Below are 25,146 nucleotides of genomic sequence, written 5' to 3' on the forward strand. Positions count from 1 at the left end.
TACGCCCTTTTGAACATGATAAATCATTGAAATGCACTAAGTGATCTTGTGACCTAGTTTTTGACCCGGCATGACCCATATTACAACTTGACCTAGATAGTGTCTACATACAACTTCTGACCAAGTTTGGTGAAGATTAGATGAAAACTATCTGAATTAGAGAGCGGACACTGCTGTGGGGGCCGCCGCCCGCCCGCCAAGGGTGAAACTATAATACGTCCCATTTTGAAAAAACGGGCATATAAAAGGGATGGCTGGACGGTATCTCAAAAATAAAATAATAAAAATAAATATTTGTTGTTTTGTTTTTACCATGTTAAAAAAAAATCTTTTTATGTGGGGGGTTGTAGTAGGGTTGTGGTGGAGAGGGTATAATGTGGGGTGTGGTCTTTTATTTTGGGGGGTTCTGGGCTGGGGCGTGGGTTATGGTTTGGGTGGAGTCCATTGTGGCTTGTCACTTAAGTGTTGTTTTGTCAAAGTATGAATCAAATCTGATCATAAATAAAGAAGTTATAGCAATTTCAGCAAAATTTAATAATTTGACCTTGCGAGTCAATGTTATTCAAAAGACAAGTTCAAATTTAAGTCGCCAGGTACAGTACCCTCATGATAATAAGAAAGTACTTGAAATTTGAAAGCAATAGCTATTTACTTTAGAAGTAAAGTGGATCTAAACACAAAGCTTAACAAAATATTCAAAGTTACTAAGTCAACAAAGGGCCATAATTTCAACCAGAGTTATGCAACTTTTCCTGTCCCTTATGACAGTTAGATTGATAGCGATTGTTCCAATTCTGAAAGCAATAGCTATGATAGTTCAGAAGTAAAATGGACCATAACACAAAACTTAACCAAGTGTTGCAAGAATGAATGCAGTAGCTTTGCAGCATTGCTACTTTAGAAATAAAGTAGACCTTAACACAAAACTTAACCAAAGTTTCAATTTCTAAGCATAACAAGGGGTCATAATTCTTACAAAATGCTTGTTATAGTTGTCTGCTCTTGTTTATAGGTAAGGGTCATATTGGTAAAGAAGTATGCAAATTATGAAAGCAATATGTCAAGAGACATAGAAAATATTTGAGGTGGTACATGTGTACGCAAACTTTAACATTACAACGCTCACGCCGAAGCCGGGGTGAGTAGGATAGCTCCACTATATATATTTCATATAAAAAGTCAAGCTAAAAATGTCCATGAATATTGTCGACTTCTTAACCTGAAACCCAGTCTGAAAAAAATGCATTTTATAGCACTGCTATTTCTCATACTGTGGCCTTGATTGCCATTTTCCAATCAACATGAGTCACACTTCTCGGGCTAGAACGATTAATTCATTTGGTAAGAACAACAGTAACTGTCAGAGATATCTATATTTAGTTTGAAAAATGTGAAAAATGACCTACATGACCGCTACATGCTTATCACTGATGAATGTTGGATATAATTGCATTGAAGTAGAGCTATTTTAAATTATTTAACAAGAGACGAAACTGTGATATAGACATGTCATTATATGCGCAAGGAATTTTAATATAAGAGCGCATAGAATCTGATAGATTCTTAAATACTCAGCACAAAAATTAATAGCTCAAAAGGTTACTAAATATGGTGATTGGTGTCAACCAAAAACTGGTACAGTAAACCCGCCAATAGGGGGCCACTATCGTGTATTTCATGAAAAAGTATAAGCAAATCAAAAACAATTTTTGCATAGTGTGTCCCTTGGATAAATATACAATTTTACATATGTGTGAAAAGATGCTCCAACTGTTGATCTGACAGGGGATATAATGCTGTAGACAGTGATCCTTTATTGGCTACAGTGAGTGCTTTTATGTACATCATTGTATTATAGGAAATGTTTATTTATTTTCAATGAAACCTTATTAAATCTTATGAAATCTGAAATATGAAACAGTGTTATAAACTGTTTATTTGATAGTTTTTGTGATTATATGATATTTTTTTTTATTTTCGTACTTTCAATGGTCATTTTTGCAAAAAATCAGTAGTGTACTGCGGCAAATTAATAATACAAAAAAATGATATAATAGCATTTATTTTTACGTCTTGTCATATACATGTATACACAAAAGCCAAAAGGACAAATTCTAATGGACATATTTAACGTTTTTTGGCATGTGATGATTCTCTATTGCCAATAGTATTGGCAAGTTGATAGTATAAACGTTCAAATCTTGATAAACCTCGACGTCCGGAATGAATACACCTAACCATTACAGTAACAGCAGAAATTCAATTAATTTCTAATACGATACAGAAATCTAGTTCTTTTATAGTTAATAAAATAGGAACAATCAAAACAGAACTTACTTCTTATTCCATTTTGTACTGAAAATGGCGTTATTTATCAAAGGGAATTAACTGTCGCTATTTTTGTAGTTACTGTATTTATAGTCTTATTTATAAGACGCGCAAAGAATTTAGAGATACTTTTTATATGGGCTAAATGCTCCAAGTATTACCAATATAACAAGTAGCTTAATATTTGAAAGCGTCAACAAGTTGGACTACTGTAGTTATCTATCTACCTACCTACCTGCCTGCCTGCCTGCCAGCCTGCCTGCAGCCTGCCTGCCTGCCTGCCTGCCTGCCTACCTACCTACCTACCTACCTACCTATCTATACTGCCAAGCGCCCTATAGAGTATTATAGGCAGAGGGACATTATCGAGTCCGTTTCCTGGATAGAACCAGTACTAGGTGTCTATGGAGGAGATAATGAGAACGCTCCCCGAGTGGGGAGCGAACCCACGAACTCCCGATCGCTAGGCGGACACCTCATCCACTACACCACCACGACTACTGTAGTTACGGCTCAATCCTCAAAGAGTGTGGGTGTAAATGGCTTAACCTTGTAAAATGAGTGTACTGAATAGTAGTACTACTAGTAGTAAAACTTTTTTTACTGTTTTTACTAGTCTACTGTAAAGTTTAGTCAACAACCTCTTTAATCCTTACAAAATAAGATAAATCCATAATTATAATCAGATATCAAATAAGTCTGCCTGATTGACTTATATTAATTAGGCTTAAATAAATAATCAGAAAGAAAGCTTACCTATCTTGAAATCTTGAAAGATTGCAAGTGATTACTATACTGTATAATTCGTTATAAAAACACACCATGTGCTATGCACCATTTTGTTACAAAATGGCTGACATTGCGACAAATTTAATTGGTCGTACGCGCCACATTTTTTCCATTTAGTACTACTTGTACATTTGTCAGATTCACAGAAGTGTTTATAAAAATAGTTTACGTTGAGAGTAAAAGAGATGGAAAACTTATTGAGTTTCACGAAAGTGATGATTTAGTAAAATTGAATTAAACAAATTTCGCTCTGTCATGGTTTTCCGACAGTCATCATGGAAGTGTATTCCATCCATTCTATACATAGATGGCGACATCACTACGTTATTGTCACCTCTATACTAAGACGCATCACATTGACCTTTGGGGAATTATGCTTCCGCCAAAGTAGTTCTGCGTAGGAATGAAAATGTAAATAATGAAAGAAAAATCGTTTCGTAGTGTGTGTTTAAAACGGAATGTTGTTCAAAGAAATGTTATTTAAATATTTTTAAATGTGATTTTGAATCTCTATTAAGACTGATAGCGATTATCAGAAGCACGGCGTAAAAGAAGCCGGTGTGTACACACTGGTATTCCATCATCACAAACATAGGCATACGGGATTTCCGGTGTGATGTTACTATTTATAGCGATGCTGGGATACCAAGCTGGTTTCCCATACTTACATTCTTCCGCTATCAAATGTTGCACCCGTTGCTTGGTATTATTACAAAACATCGTTCTCATTACAGGGCGTAAATAAATGTAAGTACTTTTAATTTTATTTTTCACATTGAATAGATAAATAAACATTACATTTGCTGTTCATAGTTTGATGTTTACCTTTTAAAGTTTATATGTATTGGTACATTGATTAAATAGCAAACGTATTTAATAATTTATTAACACGTACATAGGCTATACAGCATATTCAATAGAATAGATCTGTACGGCTTTCAACAGCTGTTTCTGGCTTGCTAATGATGAACACACTGTCGTTAATGAACTTCATCTGAGAATCTTTTTAGACAAAAACAGCAAAATATTACCTTAAAATTTATGTTTTCTTATATATTTTATACAATAATGTCAATATAATGTCAAAGCTTGTGCTAACTACACATGCTATTTATAGATAGTCCTTTTATAAATATTTGTTTACAGCTTAAGCCTTTTTAACATCGTTGCTCATGCTGATATTGAGCCAATGGATTCCTTAATAGTAAAATAATGTACTGTTAATGAATTAACAACTTTGTAGATAATATCAATCCCAGCGTACGTACATTTTGTAAACCCGCATAGCATATTTGGTGGGTCGACCGGTAAATATTCACGCTTCTTTCTCGTGATCGTATAGGGTTAGTACTGATTTGAACTATAGAGTATGACGAAAATATCTTCCTTGTCGACTGTCATTTGCGGGGTCATGGGATATGATCTACTGATTTAAAAGGAAAACTTCTATCTACTTCGACGAATGAGGAAAATTATACTCTTACCACTGGGAAGTTCAATTGGTTTTGGTTGCATACAGATATTTGATTAATCAGGGACCTATACAACCTTGTATAACATATGAAATAACTTTTAATTATCGATAAATTCCATGACCATTGAACAATTTGGTTAATCATATGATTTACTTTTTTTTACTAGCACTTAAATGTAAATAATTTATGTAACTCTATTACGTTTTACTACATTACTTGATATTCCATCTGTCATAACGTAAATAGTCCACATTTTTATTATTTGTTATAAGATTTTGACCTTGAAATTAAAAATACATGTTAATCAGTACATATAGATGCAATTTGAAAGTGTGCAAAATTGTCATTAAATCTATTGCCTAGTTAGCATGTAATTATTATTTTTAAAACGGTACCGAAAGTAGGATTTCTATACGTATACTTTCAATTCGACAAACGCGATTATTTAAGTTTTAAAGCGCAAAAAAAAACGAATTTCTACCTTGTAACCACCAGATATATTCTACTAATTTGCATAGATACATATAAATCTATAGCCTAGTTAGCAAGTAAAAACCGAAAGTAGGATTTTTATACGTTTACGTCCATTTCGACAAACGCAATTATTTTTAAGTTTTAAAGCGCAAAAAACGGATTTCTACCTTTCTATATTCTAATTGGCATAGATAAACTATGTTTCTTAGTTATACTTAAATTTACTATGCCAAATAAGTTGTGTGGCTTTAACTAACTTGTTATTATGTCTTTCACTGAAGAATGGCGACATTTTGCCATCGCGAGCTTGACATCGACGGTTTCTCTGGAAAATCGAAATTAAATGGACATCAAAGTGGCGTGATGGTTGCGCCCGGTGAACTTCCCCAAGTTGTACACAGGCACTTTACCGAAGCGGTTCATCCGTCTGACGATTGTGATACAAACTTGTGTGTGCCTATTTTGCAAGCATCGACAAAAACGCCTCCGAATACTTCTGAGCTGTCCTCAAACGATCTTGAAAGTGATGCTACAAATATTAGTTTTCAACAACAACATTTACAGTCAACACCCCAGCAACGGCCCTGGCAGCAAACACAACAGTTGGTACCAAGGCCCCAAACCAATGTTTCTAACTCTCAGGACGTCAATAATGCATCCACTTTAACGCAAACAAATTCAAGCGGACCATCAACGCCCAAGTACCCGAATTTTTCGACGGTTCCCCAAAGATTAAAATCTTTTGGAGCCGTGGTTCTCGCAGTTTCCACACAGCTTCTCAGCGTGGCTGGATTCTACTTGGTCCGAAATGGAGGCGAAGACGCTACAAGATGTTACCATTGCGGAATTGGTATGCAAAGCCATATGGTTTTAAAGAGATGAACATTTTTATACCCCCGGATCAATAGATCGGGGGTATATTGTTTTTGGCCTGTCTTTCTTTCTTCTTCTTCTTTCTTTCTTTCTTTCTTTCTCTCTTTTTGTCTTTCTTTCTTTCTTTCTTTCTATATTTCTTTCTTTCTTTCTGTCTGTCTGTCTGTCTGTCTGTCTGTTTGTCTGTCTGTCTGTCTGTCTGTCTGTGTATGTGTCTGTCTGTCTGTCTGTCTGTCTGTCTGTCTGTCTGTCTGTCTGTCCCAAAACTTTAACCTTACAGTAAAGTTTTGCAATAACTTTTGAAATATTGAACATAGCAACTTGATATTTGGCATGCATGTGTATCTCATGGAGCTGCACATTTTGAGCGGTGAAAGGTCAAGGTCATCATTCAACGTCAAAGGTAAAACAAAAGCAGCGCATTAGGGGGCATTGAGTTTCTGATAAATACATCTCTTGTTTTAGTTTAGGTTATTTTCCCTAACCGGTTTCACCGGAGGGGACTTATGGTTTGCACTCTGTGCGTCTGTCTGTGAGTCTGTCTGTCACACTTTTCTGGATCTTGCGATAACTTTAAAAGTTCTCTATATATTTTCATGAAACTTACAAATGGATAGATGGCAATATAGACATTATGCACGTCATTTCATTTTGTTCCTACGTTAAAAATTCTGGTTACTATGGCAACAAATAACTATTTTTTAAATCTGACAATGGTTTAAATTTCTGACAATGGTGGAGCCGTTAGGGGACATATATTGCTTGGCAATAGTCTTGTTTATACATATATATTGTTGTAATAGATGTAAACATACACTTGGTGAATACGATTTGTATCCAAGGGCAAATGATTGAAAGTTGCTTTTTTACACTTATCGGTAAATCTCCCATGCACTAGGTTTCGTTAGGCACACCACAGTCAGTGGAATAGTTAATATACATTGATCCATCGAAATCAATTCAAACCTTAATGCACGATGAGTGAAAATATAAGCTTGATGAATATTATCTTTAGTATAAGGGACATGATCAAAACGAGTTATTTTCCCCTACCGGTGAAATCGGAGGGGACCTATGGTTTGCGCTCTGTCTGTCTGTCAGTCTGTCTGTCAGTCTGTCCGTCACATTTTCTGGATCCTGCGATAACTTTAAAAGTTCTTGATATTTTTTAATGAAACTTAAAAAATGGATAGATGGCAATATGGAGATTATGCACGTCATTTCATTTTGTTCCTACGTCAAGAATTCTTGTTGCTATGGCAACAACAACAAAATAATTTTTTACTAACAATGGTGGTGTTTCACCGATAGGGGACAATATTGCTTGGCAATCTCTTGTTATATTATTATATTTTTATGCATTTTTCACAGTACTTCAGTCTAGATATATTGCAAAAGTATATTTTTAAAGTGGATAAAATATTTGTCGGAATTTAAAAATAATGAGGCTGAGGCTAATTTTTTTATTAACAGGAACATTTCAACAATCAAGTTTTTTTACTATAAAAGAAACACTTTTACAAACATTGCAATTTTAAGTATGTTTATCGGACTTTTTCAAGTCGAATGCAATTTGTTGAAGCACAGAATAAGTGTAATATTCTACTTCACCCTTGTTTGATATATTTTAATAGTAACTTTAATATTATATGGATATAGAATGCTTTTAAGAAATTTGGGACGTGAAGTTTATGAATAGCCAGAAAAACAAAAGTTGTTCAATATGTGTTTGGTTTCCAGGATTACGCCATTGGAGCCCGGAAGATGACCCATGGGTGGAGCATGCGCGATTTTCTCCGAAATGTGAATACTTGTTGACGATGAAAGGGCAAGAGTTTGTAAATCTGATCCAGTTAGCAGTAAAATATTCATTTAATGTACGTATTAACAACACATTTTAATAAATTAAAGTATTTAAACAAACAAAAACACAACACTGTGTATTGACCAATCAATAAACATTTTTCAACCGTTCGTAGAAATCGGCATATAAATCGACTAAGACTCAACAAATATTCTTACTGAGATCACATATTATGGGTTTCAGTGTTGTTTGTTTCTTTAATATTTGTTTTTTCCTTTGTTGTACCCGTAATAAATCGTTTTAAATAAAGACGTCTTTATTTGTAATGGTTGATACCATAATGACGTTCACAAAGAACACTATAACCATTATAATTATACTATTCATCGAATATAAATTTTATAAAGAGTCAACGGTTTGTTAACTTTTTGAATAGCAATGCAACCGTGAATAAAAGAATTCTGGTTCTTTAACTGTAATTGCTATATATAGAAAATAGTATGTGAGTTTTGGATAAAGATCAAGTTTATCATGCGAGGCTTAGAACCGATGTAGCTCGAGGCTTGCCGAGCGCTTATTTGTTTCGAGCCGAACATGATAAACTGTATATTTATCCAAAACTCCCATAATATTCTATTTATCCTATTATTTCCTCCCTTTTTCACATTAATAATGATCAAATATCGCATTTTAACGAATTTATCTTTCCGTAGTTGACAAAAAACATGTTCTCTAATTTATATCGATAGTATAAAGCTAAAGTTTATACGATCGTTTCTATTCTATCCATTTTCATCTGGTACAAGGATAAAAATAATAATTTGACGTTCACACTGTCAGTAACTTAGTGATTCTAGAGTTTTATTTTTTTTCTATACTAAGTTCCTAGAAATTATGCATCTGTAGTTATGTAAGGTTGAACACCTGTGTTACTGGAATGTCTCTTTATTATTTTTTAATAGACGGCAAACAGTTCAACCAATCAACTGGGCAACACTTTGTCTTCTAGTAATAATAATAATTGTTCATCAGGTAAGAAACTTTGCATTCTTTAATTTAGATTGAAACGTGCTATAGTGTTGACCGACCTCACATTTCAATTTAGGCTCGTTTTCGTTTCTTCGGATAGCCTTAGGAATAGAAAGGATGAATACTGTGATCAAATGAACGATGCTTTACTTTCATTTTGAATTTCTCTGCAAAAATATATTCATAACTCGGCGACAATTTAAGCATACATTATGCTGCTGTGAATTACATTTATTTGCAAACGTTAGTAGAAATACTTATTTAATTGGAATGCGCAAACTGATAATAAATGTAAACATCTACCTTATCATTTATAAGTGCTAATTCAATATCCAAAAACATGGCAAGCTATGTTTGGTAAAATGATTTTACGCAGATCATACACAAGTGATATTGATGACACAGGAGGTGTTGCTAATTTAATAAATCTAATTTCAGAGGCTAATGTTTCGAAAACAAGACAAGACTTAGTGAGAGAGAACGCAGAATTACGCAGCATCACCAAGTGCACGTTCTGTGACTGTAAGGAGGTTTCACTGGTTTTCTTAACCTGTGGTCACCTGATTTCGTGTGAAGCCTGTGGGAAGGAGCAACGAATTTGCACAATTTGTAACCAAAGCATTAAAGGCACAGTGCGAACATTTAGGGCTTAAAATCATGTATTTAAATTATACGAATGAGCTTTCGTTGGATATATGCTATGCTGGGTATGGCCATAAAGATCGTCTTTGCTACATATAGCTGGGCATTGCCCAATGTCAGAGCTTTGCTGGCAGTAACGACAACACGAGGTATGATGACCTTGTCGACGATTCGAGGACACTTTAATGTTGAGAAATAAAATGGTTTCAATGAGTGTTTGCCTTAATGAATTGTGTTTTCTTTGCTGTTGACTATTATTAGATGCAACATGCGTAGCTTTGGTTTTATATTAAAACAGGAATGTCGGTGAAACTGATGGATGCTCCCCGATGATGCGCTTTGTCAATGTATGTGTTAATAAACACATAAAAATATCTATTATTAGCCTCTGTGACCTTGACCCAGTGACCTCAAACCTCATCAGAAGGTAGAGGTCCATGCAAGGTACCTACATGCCAAATATGAAAGCGATTGGTTTAGTATTGAAGGCGCTATGACAAACGGTAGCAAAAGAGTGACGGACAAATATATTATTAGCCTCAGTGACATTGACCTTGACCCCAGTGACCTCAAATCTCATCAAACGGTAGAGGTGCATGCAAGGTACCTACATGCCAAATATGAAAGAGATCGATTATGTATTGAATGTGCTACGAGAAACTGTACCAAAAGAGTGATGGAAAAATCAATTATCAGCCTCAGTGACCTTGACCTTGACCCCAGTGACCTCAAACCTCATCAAAAGGTAGAGGTTTATGCAATGTACCTACATGCCAAATATGAAAGAGATTGGTTGAGTATTGAAGGTGCTTGGAGAAACTGTAACAAAAGTGTGACAGAAGAATCTATTATTAGCCTCAGTGACATTGACCTTGACCCCAGTGACATCAAACCTCATCAAAAGGTAGAGGTCCATGCAAGGTATCTACATGCCGAATATGAAAGAGATCGGTTAAGTATTGAAGGTGCTATGAGAAACTGTATCAAAAGAGTTACTGAAAAATTTATTATTAGCCTCAGTGACCTTGACCTTGACCCCAGTGACCTCAAACCTAATCAAATGGTAGAGGTCCATGCAAGGTACCTACATGCCAAATATGAAAGAGATCGGTTAAGTATTGAAGGTGCTATGAGAAACTGTAACAAAAGTGTGACAGAAGAATATATTATTAGCTTCAGTGACCTTGACCACAGTGACCTCAAACCTCATCAAAAGGTAGAAGTGCATGCTAGGTACCTACATGCCAAATATGAAAGAGATCGGTTAAGTATTGAAGGTGCTATGAGAAATTCTAACAGAAGTGTGACGGAAGGAAGGAAGGACAAACTGGCAACTATATGCTCCGCCGAAATTTTATTTCTGGGAGCATAAAGACATGTTAATATCGATTTTTTTATTTTTTATTACTTGCCTTGAATGACGTAAAAATTAAATATGTCTGTTCACCTTTATTCATTCACCTAAAACTCCAGTATACACATTTTTGTTTAATTGTTACAGTTTTTTTGCGGATATGATGTTCGTTTGCTATTAAGATTTCCAAATTTGCCCATTCATAACATTGAATAGATAACATGGTTTTAGTTTACAGCTATAGTAAACGTGCGTGTTAAAAGTGCAGATGATTGATTATCATTATCTGTGTGCAATCCCAACAATTGTCAACCATGCACATTGTGCTTGAATTTATTTGCATATGTATTCATTATATAGTGCTTATTGAATTTGAAACTTATTAAATTCCTATCTTTCACTCGTAGTATATATACATATATATATGATGGATACATATGGCTTAGATCAGGTTCATTTGTGTCATTCGCATCAGCACTGGTTGATAAATCTAAGTTTGTAAGTCTGATGCCACCTACACTAGTTTATTGGGTTACACGTGTTATCGCGATTAGTTAGAAGACAGAAGTCAAAATCTCGTTCACGAGAAAACATTGTGGCCCTTTTTGCCACATTATAGCATCTAATACACTGTAACGCGTGTTAAAGGCGACACGAGACGAGAGCAGGTGCGCTACTGGTTCGTCGTACACTATCTTGATGCTGCCAGAATATGCCAAGGGCATGCAGTAATGGACTTAATATCAAGATGTTAAAAAAATTCCATTAAAACATTTAGGGCCATAAGGCTTTTTCCAGCAGAATATTAAACGTTGTTTCGAAAATAGCCAGTGTAATAAAAATTTTCCTAAAACGATTGCAATTGAATATAACTCTACTCCGATAAATCTTCACTTTTTGTTATTTAAAAAGTCCTCTTCTTAAGGTCCTGTCAAACAGGGCGGCGATGACACAACGCTTGAAATTTGAAATCTATCATTGTGTTTATCAGTAACAACAGCCTATTTCCATTTTAGGTTTTTGCTCTGAATTTTTGCCGACTCTCCTATATCAAGTGGAGGGAGTGATTTCGCATTCTTGTCATAATGGATTTTGCTTTTTGTTTTAGAAGAAGATAACCTTTCTCTAACTATCTCAGGAGAAACGTATCTGGGTAGCAAATTTGACCTAGCCGTGGAAATAATTGATCTGTCTGCCCATAAGAAGCTCAGAAGAACTGTAACCACATTCCATTGGAGTGACTCTGTACTCAAGTATGCTTAGCATTGGATCGGTTTTGGAAGCTTTTGCTTTTGATAAAATCCATTTTACAGATTTAAACATACACCTCTGCAAAACCATTTCCCGAAAGATGCTGTGGAATGGATGTTCTGTGAATGAAATCATATTGCTTTGCAAAATTTGCAAATTCAGCACTGCTGTAACACGGCCCATTGTCAGAAATAACAATTTCTGGGATGCCCATTCTAGCAAATATACCTTTCATGCGATTGATAACTGTTTCACTTCGCAGATTTGGCAATTATTTGACCTCAAAGTAATGCGAGTAGTAATCAACTACAACTATATAGTTCTTGTCATTCCATGTGAACAAATCTGTAGCAACCATTTACCACGGATACCCTGGTATGTCTTGTGAAATAAGGGGTTCTTTCGCATTTGAACTGCGATGCTCTAAACAGACAGAACAATTGAGCACCAGCTGTTTGATATCACTTGAAATACGAGGTCAAAACATTACGGTACGTGCTCTATTCAATCATTTTTCTACTCCCATGTGACCCATATGAACAAGTTCAAGCATGCTTTTCTTAACGTTGGCGGTATCACAATTTTGTGACCTTTCATGATGATACCATCACTGATGGTAAATTCATTTCTGTAACACCAGAATTTTGTTAATGTGGAAGGACATTGACTTTTGCAATTAGGCCAAACCAACAAAATCGTTTGTTTCAGTGTAACCATTTGCGCTTCTTTTGCAGTTTGATGCCTAATTTCTTGCATTTTTCTGTCACTAACTGGTACATTTGACATAACCATATTAACATGAATGTCAGCTTTTTCGGATAATTCTGGGAATATATCCAACAGTGGTTTCCTATACAATGTATTTGGGACAGGAATATCTATACCCGGACGATACTTAATTTCAATGGTGTATGGCTGCATTTGCAATAGCATGCTCTGCAAACGAGCAGGTGCGATGTGAAGCGGCTTCCCAAAAATAGGAACAAGTGACAGGAGGTCTGTTTCTTCGGTAACATATTTACCATAACCCATTGGTGAAATCGTTTTAGACCAAAAAACAGAATTCCCAAACACTCTAATTCAATCATTGCATAGTTTTGTTGACTTGAGGCGAGTGATTTGCTTGCATAAGCAATTGGTCGACCTTCCTGCAAGAGAGTAGCACCAAGACCTATTCTAGAGCTATCTGTTTGCAAAACAAGAGGTTTTTTGTGATCATAATACCCTAAGACTTGACCTGGCTTTGGTAAATGCTTGGTAAAACCGAGATCGTGAAAAACGCTTTAAAATTGATGAAGTAATGGCTGTTCAAAGCGAAACACCCTGTTTTCGGGTGATTTCGAGTTGAATACCTTGTTATATATATATATATATATATATATATATATATATATATATATATATATATATATATATATATATATGTATATATATATATATATATTTGATAGTGATTTTGTTTTTCAGAAAAGTTGATTTTACGTTATAATATGATTATTTATTATTGAAAATGATGTTTTCACTAATAAATATCATAGCCACACGCTAACCACCTGTGTCTCAAATTTAACTGCATTTGGGTGGAACGAGATAAATTTTGATGAATTAAAATTTTACGGCATCTTACAGGGAGTGTTACAATGCATTTATTACAACATGTTTAAGGTTACGGTATAGTATCGACGGGTACTAGAGGTTTCGGTAAACAACAAGTCTGGTAAATTGTATTTATATAGTTAGTGTTGTGGAGGTTTCGGTAAAATGGATCTTTATAGGGATAAACCTACAATGATGTGTTAATGACACCGTGTATTGTGTTACATCATGGGCATATATTTGCAAACAAGTCAGGTCAAGTAATATTTATTTATAAAATCGGGTATTTCACAGCATAACACAAGCTTTTAAAGCCGACTTACACATCACATTACATAACATAACAGCATGATATATAGCACACACAATGAAACATAATTATAACAATCCTGTAGTTTAGAACAACAGAGAATATGAGTATGAATAAAATATTACTTTAAAAGACTAGAGGTAACTTCATATTACTTTAAAAGACTAGCGCTTACATGTACTTTAAAATATCAGACAAATTTAGTACTACAGAGCTTAGTAATGAATAAATAAATATTGAACACAGCATACAAACGTGAAATGACAAACATTACAATGAAAAGCATTACAAATAGGAAAACCAAGGAACATAAAAACACATTTAACATAACAAGACACCCAAGTACATATAGGAACATATATTAAGAAAGCTAAAACATAAGATAACAGCTAAACAATAACATAGAACATACAATTCAAAAGCTATAAAGTATCATTAACAAACATCACAGCTTAAACGATCTTGCATAGTTTAAAGATTTAAGACTTTATATTTCGTATAAAAGAATCGGGTATCCTAATGAATGGAGTGAATATATTTTAAAATAAAAGTCACTTACATAAATGGTTGATACAGATTACGAATATTAGCCTGGCATCGAGTTTTATTAATGAATATATTTAAGTACATTTAAGATGAAAGTATTAGTTTCCGTAATGGAGTCGATTTTAATCGATTGAAGCGCACCTCACTAAGAACACTGTGGTGGTATCATACCACTCGTGCAAAACGAAAACAAATGCTCAGAGTTCACGAGTGTCGAGTTTATGTGGTCCAGCTGAAAAGTTCACCTACTTTGAGATGTCAAAAAATTTAAAATCAATTTAACATTCCTAAACTGCCTTTAGCTTACATTTTGCACACGTTTAACTTAACGCAGCCATTACGTGTATCTATAAATAACAAGGAAACACTTAATCCTTTTACCAGTCAAATCGAAACTGGTATTTGTTTTATTTTAACAGGTGTTTCAAATCGTGAGTATTATTTATGTTAAATTTTATGTCCTGTATCTATTAAATACCATACAATCGATAACGTTTTGCATTTATGTGAATAATGTCCTGTCTATATTCATTTATGTGAATTACGTCGTGACTTTATTTATATTGAAAGTAGGTTGTCATTGATTTTCACCCGGGAATTAAAGTGTATATATAAAGGGAGCGCATAAAAACTTTGTATCATATAAATAAATACAGTCTAATGCGTTTATCTACAATTGTTCTATGTAAATGAACAGGGAATGCTTTAAAATAAACGAGACAGGATGTTATAAAAAATATTATTTACAATTTTGCGCAGATCAATTTATTTAGAAATAAAGATATATTCAGGTATAACCCAGTCAGATAAGTTGGCCTTCAGTTTTAATTTTGCAGTATCGGTTTATAAAAATTTCTCAAGTAGTCTATGAAGTATCTTTTATCAAGGTGTTAGGTAACATAAGGTTTTTTGTTCAAACTTCCGTCTCGTTATTAAAGGTTGTGGATTACTGATTACCAAATCACATATTTTTTTCCTTATTGTTATCGTGCGTCAGTAAGAAAATGAAATATTTAAAAGTCTGTCAAAATTAAACCCAAAGAGTTTAGAAATTATAAATGATGCAAGTATTGACATAATAATAAGGTTTAATGTTTTTCGTCAAACTATGTCAAACAGTTGGCAATACAATATTACGTTTGATTGAAGTGTATAAATAACCTTTAACACTGTGCAATCGAAAATTCGATCAAAATAACATTCTAGTAAACAGACACGTTTAAAGTTTACGTCTAATCGAATGAATGTCATTTTATGTATGTCCGCATTTTTGATATTCCAATTTAAATTTAAAGCGTTTTGTGCAGAATAATCCCTTAAACAAGTTAATAAAAACATACAAACACGTTGCACTTCATTTTGTAGTCAATGACAAACCATTACACATGCAACGGTGGTAAGGTGGCCGGGCTGATATAAGAATAAGGTGGAATCCAGCCTTTCAATTCCAATACGTTACGAGCCCTTATATAAATTCGTATGATTAATGTACTTTGTGGTAACTAGTACTACAAAATTAGGACTGATTAAGCGTGCAACGATGGTATTTTGATAATAACACATCGAATTATTGTAATGTTATATACTACATCAGCGGTCTACAAGTATGATTGAACAAAGACGTCGAACAATATTAAACTATTTACCCGTGCAGACAAATAGGACGAATATTCATTAAGGTAATGTCTAGACAGTAAACACGAATGAAACATGAAACCACATCGAACTGCAACACATGTTCAGAACGGAAGGACAAAACGACGTTAATGTATCATAAATGATCTTTGTTTATTACTATATGTATCAACGCACAGATTAAAGATTCTTTTCATTACATCGTCAAAAATTGATTAAAACAAATCAAGAAATCTTTGTTTAAGCATATTAAATTATAAAATAGTTTGTTATCTTGTTTGGTTAATACAAAATGGTTCGGTAAATTTAATTATTTCCAGTTCCATCTCGAAATAAAAAATCTATATTTCGAAAATTCTAGACAGCACCTCTAAAATGCGTAGACATGAACCAAAACTTCAAATAAAATGCAAACCAGTGTTGCTCAAAAGGCAATGCTTATGGAAACATTAATTTTAACGTATATAACTGACTTAGAAGTTATTGAGAGTATTATTTATTTTCACAATAAAAATGCGTCCACATAATTTTGTTGAAATAGCAAATATACATATCTTTGACTGGTATTATATGCATAATCTACTCGCTGTCATTGACACTTAACTATTCCATATAAGGTTTGTTTGTCCAAATAACGAACCCGGTAGTTCAAATTACACTAAAATATCAGCCAAATGTTAAATTGGCAGAAAGTTGATCCCACATGAGACAAAGTCCTTTGTTTTCAAACAAATGTTATTCAGAACAAAATTGCAGTTTGAAACAGTTACCATAATCAAAGTGAATATTGGCACACTATTAGAATGACCATATATAGTTTGTGAAAAAGTGATACACTAGAAAAAGTATGATTGTCTAAAACACCATTCATGAGCAATGGCTTTATGCATTTTCATACCACATTGATAATGAAGTTACTTGAGTGCGAAATACTGCATGACTATTGCGCGATTCTAGTTTCTGCAATCGTGTAAAAGTTGAACGCGATTTATAATCTTTTTTACAGCTTTCGTATTAGTTTTTAAAACTGATTTCACTGTAAAAACCTTAATTTATATACTAAGATTACAATTTTTAACCTGAAAAAAGCTCAGGACAAATCTCAAGTTGACCTCTATTTAATGTTCAATTTTAAACGTACGTTCGACGGGAAAACCCAGATGTTAATGCTGGCACGTACATTTATTTGGCTCATTTAAATAATCTGGACTCCCGCGGTTATTACATTTTTGTGATGCCGTGAATAACACGAATCTAAATGTCACAATATTACCGTTTACGCTTATAAAAAACAAATTTATGCTTTTAGTTTGACCATAGATATTATGAACGTGTGTGGTGATGAAGTGCAGTGTGACGGGATGAGTGAAGGAAGAGTATCGCTGAAAGGCCTTCAAAGTGGGGTATTGGTCGAGCCAGAAGAAATATCCAAAGTGTTACCAAACATCGCAACTAAAGCGGTTCATCCGTCGGACGATTTTCATATTGCTACAAGCACGGAAGCTTGTGTTGCTTCAGCAAGGGCACCTTCTAATAGTTCTGAAATTTCCTCAAACGAATATGAAACAGATTATGCAAACATAACTGTTGTAAAACAGCAGTTACCAACAACACCCCAGCAACCGCTCCGTGAGCAAATTCAACAGTTGGTTTGTAGACAACATAAAAACTTTCCGACCTTCAACAATTTGTCTTCACTCACGCAAACAAACTTATGCGGAACATCAATTCCCAAGTATCCTACTTTTTCTACGGTTCCCCAAAGATTAAAGTCTTTTGGAGACGTTTTTCTCGCAGTGTCAACACAACTTCTGAGCGTTGCTGGATATTTCTTGGTACAGAATGGAGGCGAAGATGCTACACGATTTTACCATTGTGGAATCGGTAAGAACCGTTCGTTCATGTTTCATAATAGTTTAATGAATAAACAAGTGTTCACTTTTAGAGTTTTTCGCCAAGCAAACCGAGGAAAATTCATGACATGTATACATTTATTTGAAATTGAAACATAGACAATCGAGCCAAAATTAAGATACAAATATTTAGCGTTCACAATAGCGTTGGCATAAACGTGAGGAATATAATCTGGATTGTACGGGAAGGAAATATATTGCTCTTTATGAGACAAACCTGATAAAACGGTATTTTTGATACGTGTCGTTTCGTTTAATTTTGCAATGCAACGAAAGATCAGTATAGTCGTTAAAGTTCATATTGTATTACATTAATAAAACATTTTGAGATGATATTGAACATAAAAATAAAAAGAAGCATTTTAATAATTATTGCTGAAATGTTTGTCCAAGACGAGGAAACAAGTGTGAGAATATAGATACAGTTTGTCTGGGTCTGCTACGTCGAATTTTCTTAAGAGACATATTAACACAAGATTGATTAAGTATTCGTAAGTTTCATTTTACAATAAACGAATTTATTTTAAGCTTTATATAATTATAAACGAAGACTATCGATATAATATGAGTTTGGTTTCCAGGGTTACGCCATTGGAGTCCAGAAGATGACCCTTGGGTTGAGCATGCGCGTTTCTCTCCAAAGTGTGATTACTTGCTCAGTGCGAAGGGACAAGAATTTGTGAACTTAATACAGTTGGCGGTTCAGTATTCATCTTATGTAAGTATTTAAGAATTAGCGAACATAACTAAACCAATCTAACACAAAAGGCCCCGTATTGATCAACACATCATTCCTTTATCTTTCATACACGAATGCGTATAAAATAAATTTGTGATATGAAAACTAATTCGAAGAAATATTTTACATTTCATCTATCAATAATGTATGTATCTATAAATGTTTTAAGTGTGGAATTTACGGTAAAATAGCATCCTAGTTAATAACGTATTATTTTCTTACAGCCTGCAAATGCTACGTCAAATAAATTGAACCAAACGTCATCGACGAATATGTCTACTTTAACTTCTTCATCAGGTAAGAACTCAGATTCAAATTGTATGCATGCGTCAACGAAATGGGCGTGAATATTGACATAACTAAGGTCTAAAGACATCAATGTGACGAGACGTTGAATGAGCAAATAGGAATAGAGCAAAGCACAAAGCACACAATTCAAAAGCACGTTGTCTTAATATTTTTTCTTAAAACAATCACAATAAGATTTCGGCTAAAACAAGACTATTTCTTTTGTTTACATAAATGTTACAACTAAAACAAGCTTTGTTTAACATTTGGTAACAAAGCAAATAAGAAGAATTGTCAAACAGACTATGGATGACACGACACCTTTGCAAATAGATCAAATCTTATTGCAGAGCATAGCATTTCGAAAACTAAAGTGAGAGAGAATGCTGCATTACACACCATCATGAAGTGTATGTACTGTAGCCATAAGGAGGTATCCCTTGTTTTCCTCCCATGTGGACACCTCATCTCATGCGATGGGTGTGGCAAGGATCAACGGAATTGCAGAATGTGTGGCTCCAACATTAAAGGCACAGTGCGCACTTTCCGGGCATAAGAACACGGAGAAGTTATAATACAAAATATCATCTTCAGCCTTTGACTTATTACTGTTAATAAACCCTCAATATGGCCACCATAGTGCATTTCCACATACAAATGCGGGATATAAACCAGTTTTAACATGTTTTTGACATGAGGACTTTGCAATATTATGTTCACTGATATGTATATACGCGAGTATTCTGTGCATATACACATGCACACATGTATACTGTGTTTTGACAAACTAATTATAATACATAGTTTCTGCCAATAATCGCATTCTTAATGTCAAATGTGGGTATGCATATTATTACTGGTTTTCGTTTCTTTTTATGTTTAATGTGTATGAATCGGCTATCGTAGCATGTTATTTAAGACATAAAACCAAATAACACATTAAATTAAAACACCTTCGAGTTTGATTTGTATGTATTATTATATTCATAAAATTGACTTTTCCCAAAGTGTGATGTTTTAAAAAGTTCATATGAACGTAATACGCTGCAAATTGCAACGGTAAAATAAGCCTTAAGATGTTACATTTTGGATCAAGTAATTAATATAAAATAAAGTAAAAACATTTTACATATTATGTTTTACATTATTATATTTACATATTCTAAATGCTCATATGTATTTGAAATGTTTGTGTTAATGTTTTTAGTATATTGCATTTCTTCTTTAAATATAACAGTGTGTTAGCTAAATTTTTATGTACAGTTTTTGTAAACATGGGCCATGTATAGACCATTTTATTTTATTTAAAAAAATAGAAAAACAATACAAATAAATAAAATGAAGCGGGATGACATCTACAGCGCTTTTCATATAGGCGTATACTTTTTTGATTGTAAAAATGAAAATTAAATAATATATGGGTTAAAAACTTGACATTGTTGGGAAGGTATTTAAGCATTGTGCGTGTTTTTGTTGCTCGTAGAGTTGTGTTTAATCGGCCATCTGATACTAAATTGTATGCATCAAAATCCCACTTGACTGTTATTCATGGCAGCACTGTTTGATTTACAGTACTAAACATAACCTAAATTTTTATTTTGTATGAAGGTAGCAGCTTTGATTTACTTCATCGCAGTAGCTTATCACTTGCAGTGACGGTACTATAAATAGAAAAGCTAAGTGATCTGATTTTCTAAGCATCACTAAATTCATAGCCAACCATAGTCGGAATATTCATTCAACAAAATCCCTTTAGTTCTTACATCAAGATTTGTCAGGAACACTTTAAAACTCCCAGTCCTCTTACGAAAAGTTTCGATTTTCATTGATCCGGCAATGAAAAAAAACCCACTATTAACATTTTGTTTATAAAGAAACATCACTAACACATCACTAACGAGCTCTGATTATAGATATGTAACGTGATCTCAATTGACCCTGATTGAAAAATGTTGCCGGTTAATTTTAATACTCATTTGTAGACGTTTTAATTATAAGCGTAATGCATTTACAAAAGAAAAGTGAACATATCAAAGATTATTGGATAAACAAGGTCAAAATAACGACACGTGTTCAAATATTGAGTACACTGTTCTTTAAACACAAGGACACACTTGTATGTGATATGGCTCTACATGATTAAAATCACAACCACGCGAATGCCGATGTAAACAGAGACCAACGATATTGATTTACTTAGACTATTTATAACATGCGTCCGTAATGAATGCCACTAGGTCAAGTGCGCGTAGGACCCAAGTTGGATATACATGTTATCTGTATTATATGTTAACATTACATTCAAGTACATAAATATATTATTTAAATGCAAACTTGTATTGAAATGATTTAAGCCAATTGTTTGTTCATGTTTATGTCGTCAATCTTGCTACATAGATTGAGCTACTATTAACCAAAGTGGCATACATAATTATCATGTTATAATTATCTGAACACCAATATAAACATATCTTTCGTCTAGGCTTGGGTGTGATACAAGTTTATAGCATTACTTACTTTATATATCATTTTCATGATACAAATTAGTCAAAGTCCTTTTAACATTAAATACTGCAACACAGTTAAGTAAATATTTCGACGAACCTATGATAATAAAAGTGAGATATTCTTATATAGATAATTTCGGTCTTGTTGGAAATGATCTTCTGCTGATGGTTTTTAGTGCATTTAAATGTATTTTGTATCGAATACAGTGCCCTGTATCCCCATCTCTAATGAGATTAAATACATGTTATATAAACTTGTGCTAGTAGGGTGTATACATATGCTTTACGGGATTTTCTTTGCACACGTTAATTAAAGACCGGTGACTTTAAATGTATGTGCCTTACCCCAAAGCGACATTAATAATTAACTTGCTTGCAAATTTATTTCTTTCACACAATCGGTCAAAGTTACGTGGACGGAATACGTTTGCATTTCATTCCAGAATAACACGCAAAGGAATACCAATTTATTATGTAACACGTTGTGCTCTACTGCATGTACTAGGCGGCTCTGAAAACACTTTATTGATGACTCCTAGTCTGGAATCCTTTACAAAAATGAATATAGTTTGATGTTTACACATCTTAAATAATCAATTGGTAGTCCAATACATAGCTTCTAATAATATGCGAATGCACTCAGTTGTTGTTTCAAAATCGCGCTTCGAAGCTTTGAAAACAAAAACGTGATTTCAAACACGCGACTCTTATGAATAACAATCATATGCTAACTGAATGGGATTTTTGCCTTCAAAACATGCACAATTGCAAGAACAATAACAAAGTGCGTAAGACAATGAGATCTTAAACGGGGACAATTGCAGAAATTATATGACTTACACACAATAAGTTTTGCAATAACATTTTTCGATTGTCTTAAATCTGCGAGAGTCGTAAATCATAGCTTGTGCACTGAACATGCGTGCAGTTCAGAAAAAAGCCGTATATTCATCGCTATTGAAAATTGGCAAACATAGTTTTTTGCATAGCCAAAACACGCTAGAAGACTACTTCATACATAGTTTGTACGAATCATCGTTTTAATAATTCTATAATTGAAATTATTTACTTTGATACAACAAAAATCAAAACGAAGAACGCCAGTTTTACGACTCCACCAGTATTGCAACATAATTATATTAACGGATGACAAAACTTAATATTTGTGCTGAATACTTTTCACACCGAGGTCTATAGGGTAGACATGACTGCTTCCGCTAGGTACTCCAAGCGTCCTGTTACCGATCTTGATTTTAGCCATACCAGATTTGAGTATATATATATATATATATATATATATATATATATATATATATATATATATATATATATATATATATATATATAGTCATTACAGAGTTTGAGTCCACGTTTGTAGGTCTGATAACACAATTTGAAGACGCTCCTTGGTCATGCTGTCCTTTTTTGACCAATATAATGATCAAAATAATTAGACCAAGTGAAAAAACTGAATCATGCAATGCTATACACATGTATAAGCTGAATACAACCCTTGGCATATTAATGAAGGAACTTCCATGATTCACTTCTTTTATTTTAAATGATATTTTGGTAACGCACCGGCAACACACGGTGATATAAAAATGCAGAATTAAACACATATAGCAAAATCTACAACTCACGCCACTATCATCAGACGGATGATGACAGTTTCAATTTTACCTGTTATATATTAAAAGTCCATGCAACAGCAGATGATCGAAATCCCCATGTATGTATTCAGTTGAGATATCATCCAACTAGTGAGATTTCTACATGTACTGTTATAAATATATCGAAACTATTTTTTACAACAGTAGTACATATAATTCAAATTTACGTAAGACATTCATCATCCGTAATTATCGGTTTATATGACATATATTTATACTATCATCAGACGGATGATGACAGTTTCAATTTTATCTGTTATATATTAAAAGTCCATTCAAAAGCAGAGCTTGATGACTACATGATCGAAATCCCCATGTATGTATTCAGTTGAGATATCATCCAACTCGTGTATGTATGATATAAACGCTTGAACATGTACTTTAATAAATATATCGAAACTATTTTTTACAACAGTAGTACATACTCTCATATAATTCAAATGTACGTAAGACATTCATCATCCGTAATTATCGGTTTATATGACATATATTTAGAGCGAATATGTACCGTATGGTCGCAAATAACGGACCACTTACTAATTGTCGTCCAATGCATTTATTTAAAAAATCTTGTTCGCACGTTGATAGCTTAACAGATTAATTCAACAAATTTATTACAATTTTACTAATTTAGAGCTGCTAAAATTTAAGAAATTATTTTAATCTTCCCCATCACCGAAACGTTGATTCCCTTAAAGAAACGCTTGACCTCAGTGTGTTCTAAAGGGTCATGGACATTGGCAAAACATTTTGTTATACTTTAGATCGATGAACACAAAGTGAATGAGCAAAATCAAACATATGTATTTATTAACTTCTTTTCATATTTAAGGGACAATGATGGACTCAACATTCAAAACATGAATAATGATCAAAACACATTTCTCACCGCTCGCGCAATATACATAATTTTCTGTATATTTGATACGGCATAATTTAAAAAGGAAAACTATCAGGGGCAAATTTAAAAGTTCACATTGAAACAACCTTTCTAAACGGTGGAAAAATTCTATAAAATATTAAAAAAGCTCAAAAAGAGAGCTTCTTATATAAAAAAGAGTGTGTTAGTATTCATAGAAACGCGTTAAATGAATGCATGTAGTAATTTACGATGGTGACGATGTATGATTTTATAAAGGCTTATTATTATGATCTCTTAAAACGTTTCGTTTAGTAAAATATGGTGACAGAAGTATTGTTCATGAGGTTTGAGTAATGTGCTTAAGTATGTTGCGTATATGTGTGTTGTTTGTCGTGCTTTTGTACTGTGTTACACTGTCGTGTAATTTTTTATGTTTTATTTATTACATGAATACACACTTTTCAATACTAAATATGCATGCAAAATATGTATATTGCTAAACATGACTAAATCTTAACACATTTGACTGTCATCAAATAATGTTTGACTTATTATTATGTACGGTCGCATAGAGATAACAATGACTCCTCTTTTTTAAATTGCGAACCTCTTATTTTCTATCTCGTGGCCTCGAGTTAGCTATGTCGTGGCCTCGAGTTACTAAGTCGAGGCCACGAGATACAAAAACGAGGAATGCGAAACTAAATAATAGAGGAGATCATTTAAAAACGAGCGGTGCAGTAAATAAAAGAAGGGTGCATTAAACAAATGAGGAGATAATTTTAGCCATATCGTGACCACGAGTTAGTCAGCCAATCAAATTTTGCGTTATATGTACAAATATTCTGTACTCATATATACAGCTTGAACGACCATTGGGGACAATTTGATGGATGACTTACTCGTGGCCACGAGTTATCTCAGTCGGGATCAAGAGATAGTTAAAATGCTAACCTCTTTTGTTGATGATTACTTCCCTTTGTATTAATATCACCATGAACGACCATGTGGAACAATTTGATTGGCTGACTAACTCGAGGCGACGAGTTAGCTAAGTC

At 33.7% G+C, this 25,146-nt stretch overlaps 4 protein-coding genes across 6 annotated transcripts in view; 3 read left to right on the forward strand and 1 right to left on the reverse strand.

Moving 5' to 3' along the window:
• The window catches only part of LOC127858244 (putative inhibitor of apoptosis), a 169,910-nt gene extending 160,282 nt beyond the window's left edge, over positions 1 to 9,628 (forward strand). Inside the window, exon 6 of the mRNA XM_052395234.1 lies at positions 9,323 to 9,628. Within this exon, the coding sequence (XP_052251194.1) occupies positions 9,323 to 9,425 (103 nt within the window). The 3' untranslated portion in view covers positions 9,426 to 9,628. The remainder of the gene's footprint in view (positions 1 to 9,322) is intronic.
• LOC127858243 (putative inhibitor of apoptosis) overlaps positions 1 to 25,146 on the forward strand; it is a 248,756-nt gene that overhangs the window by 161,349 nt on the left and 62,261 nt on the right. Inside the window, exons 1-5 of one of the 3 annotated variants that reach the window (XM_052395231.1) lie at positions 3,500 to 3,864; positions 5,348 to 5,916; positions 7,680 to 7,816; positions 8,706 to 8,775; positions 9,211 to 9,302. In XM_052395231.1, coding sequence (XP_052251191.1) covers positions 5,349 to 5,916; positions 7,680 to 7,816; positions 8,706 to 8,775; positions 9,211 to 9,302 — 867 coding nt within the window. In that variant the 5' untranslated portion in view covers positions 3,500 to 3,864; position 5,348. Of the gene's footprint in view, positions 1 to 3,490; positions 3,865 to 5,347; positions 5,917 to 7,679; positions 7,817 to 8,705; positions 8,776 to 9,210; positions 9,303 to 25,146 lie in introns of those variants that run through there. The other 2 variants (XM_052395233.1, XM_052395232.1) reach the window with 2 other exon arrangements.
• Positions 1 to 25,146, reverse strand: part of LOC127858238 (cholecystokinin receptor type A-like) — a 309,809-nt gene that overhangs the window by 56,232 nt on the left and 228,431 nt on the right. The gene's annotated exons all lie outside the window — the stretch shown is intronic.
• Positions 14,777 to 21,399, forward strand: LOC127858249 (death-associated inhibitor of apoptosis 2-like). The gene is made up of 5 exons (XM_052395238.1): positions 14,777 to 14,902; positions 17,416 to 17,990; positions 18,601 to 18,737; positions 18,983 to 19,055; positions 19,397 to 21,399. The coding sequence occupies exons 2-5, from the start codon at positions 17,432 to 17,434 to the stop codon at positions 19,600 to 19,602; spliced, it is 975 nt and encodes a 324-aa protein (XP_052251198.1). The 5' UTR covers positions 14,777 to 14,902; positions 17,416 to 17,431; the 3' UTR covers positions 19,603 to 21,399.

This window comes from Dreissena polymorpha, chromosome 14, assembly GCF_020536995.1.
Source record: "Dreissena polymorpha isolate Duluth1 chromosome 14, UMN_Dpol_1.0, whole genome shotgun sequence".
NCBI lineage: Eukaryota > Metazoa > Mollusca > Bivalvia > Myida > Dreissenidae > Dreissena > Dreissena polymorpha.

Bases quoted from the DNA above. Each gene is read 5' to 3' on its own strand.
- LOC127858249 (XM_052395238.1), top strand. From the start codon at position 17,432: ATGAACGTGTGTGGTGATGAAGTGCAGTGTGACGGGATGAGTGAAGGA. The intron at 17,991-18,600 runs GTAAGAACCGTT...TTTGGTTTCCAG, and splicing joins ATTTTACCATTGTGGAATCG to GGTTACGCCATTGGAGTCCA. The intron at 18,738-18,982 runs GTAAGTATTTAA...ATTTTCTTACAG, and splicing joins CGGTTCAGTATTCATCTTAT to CCTGCAAATGCTACGTCAAA.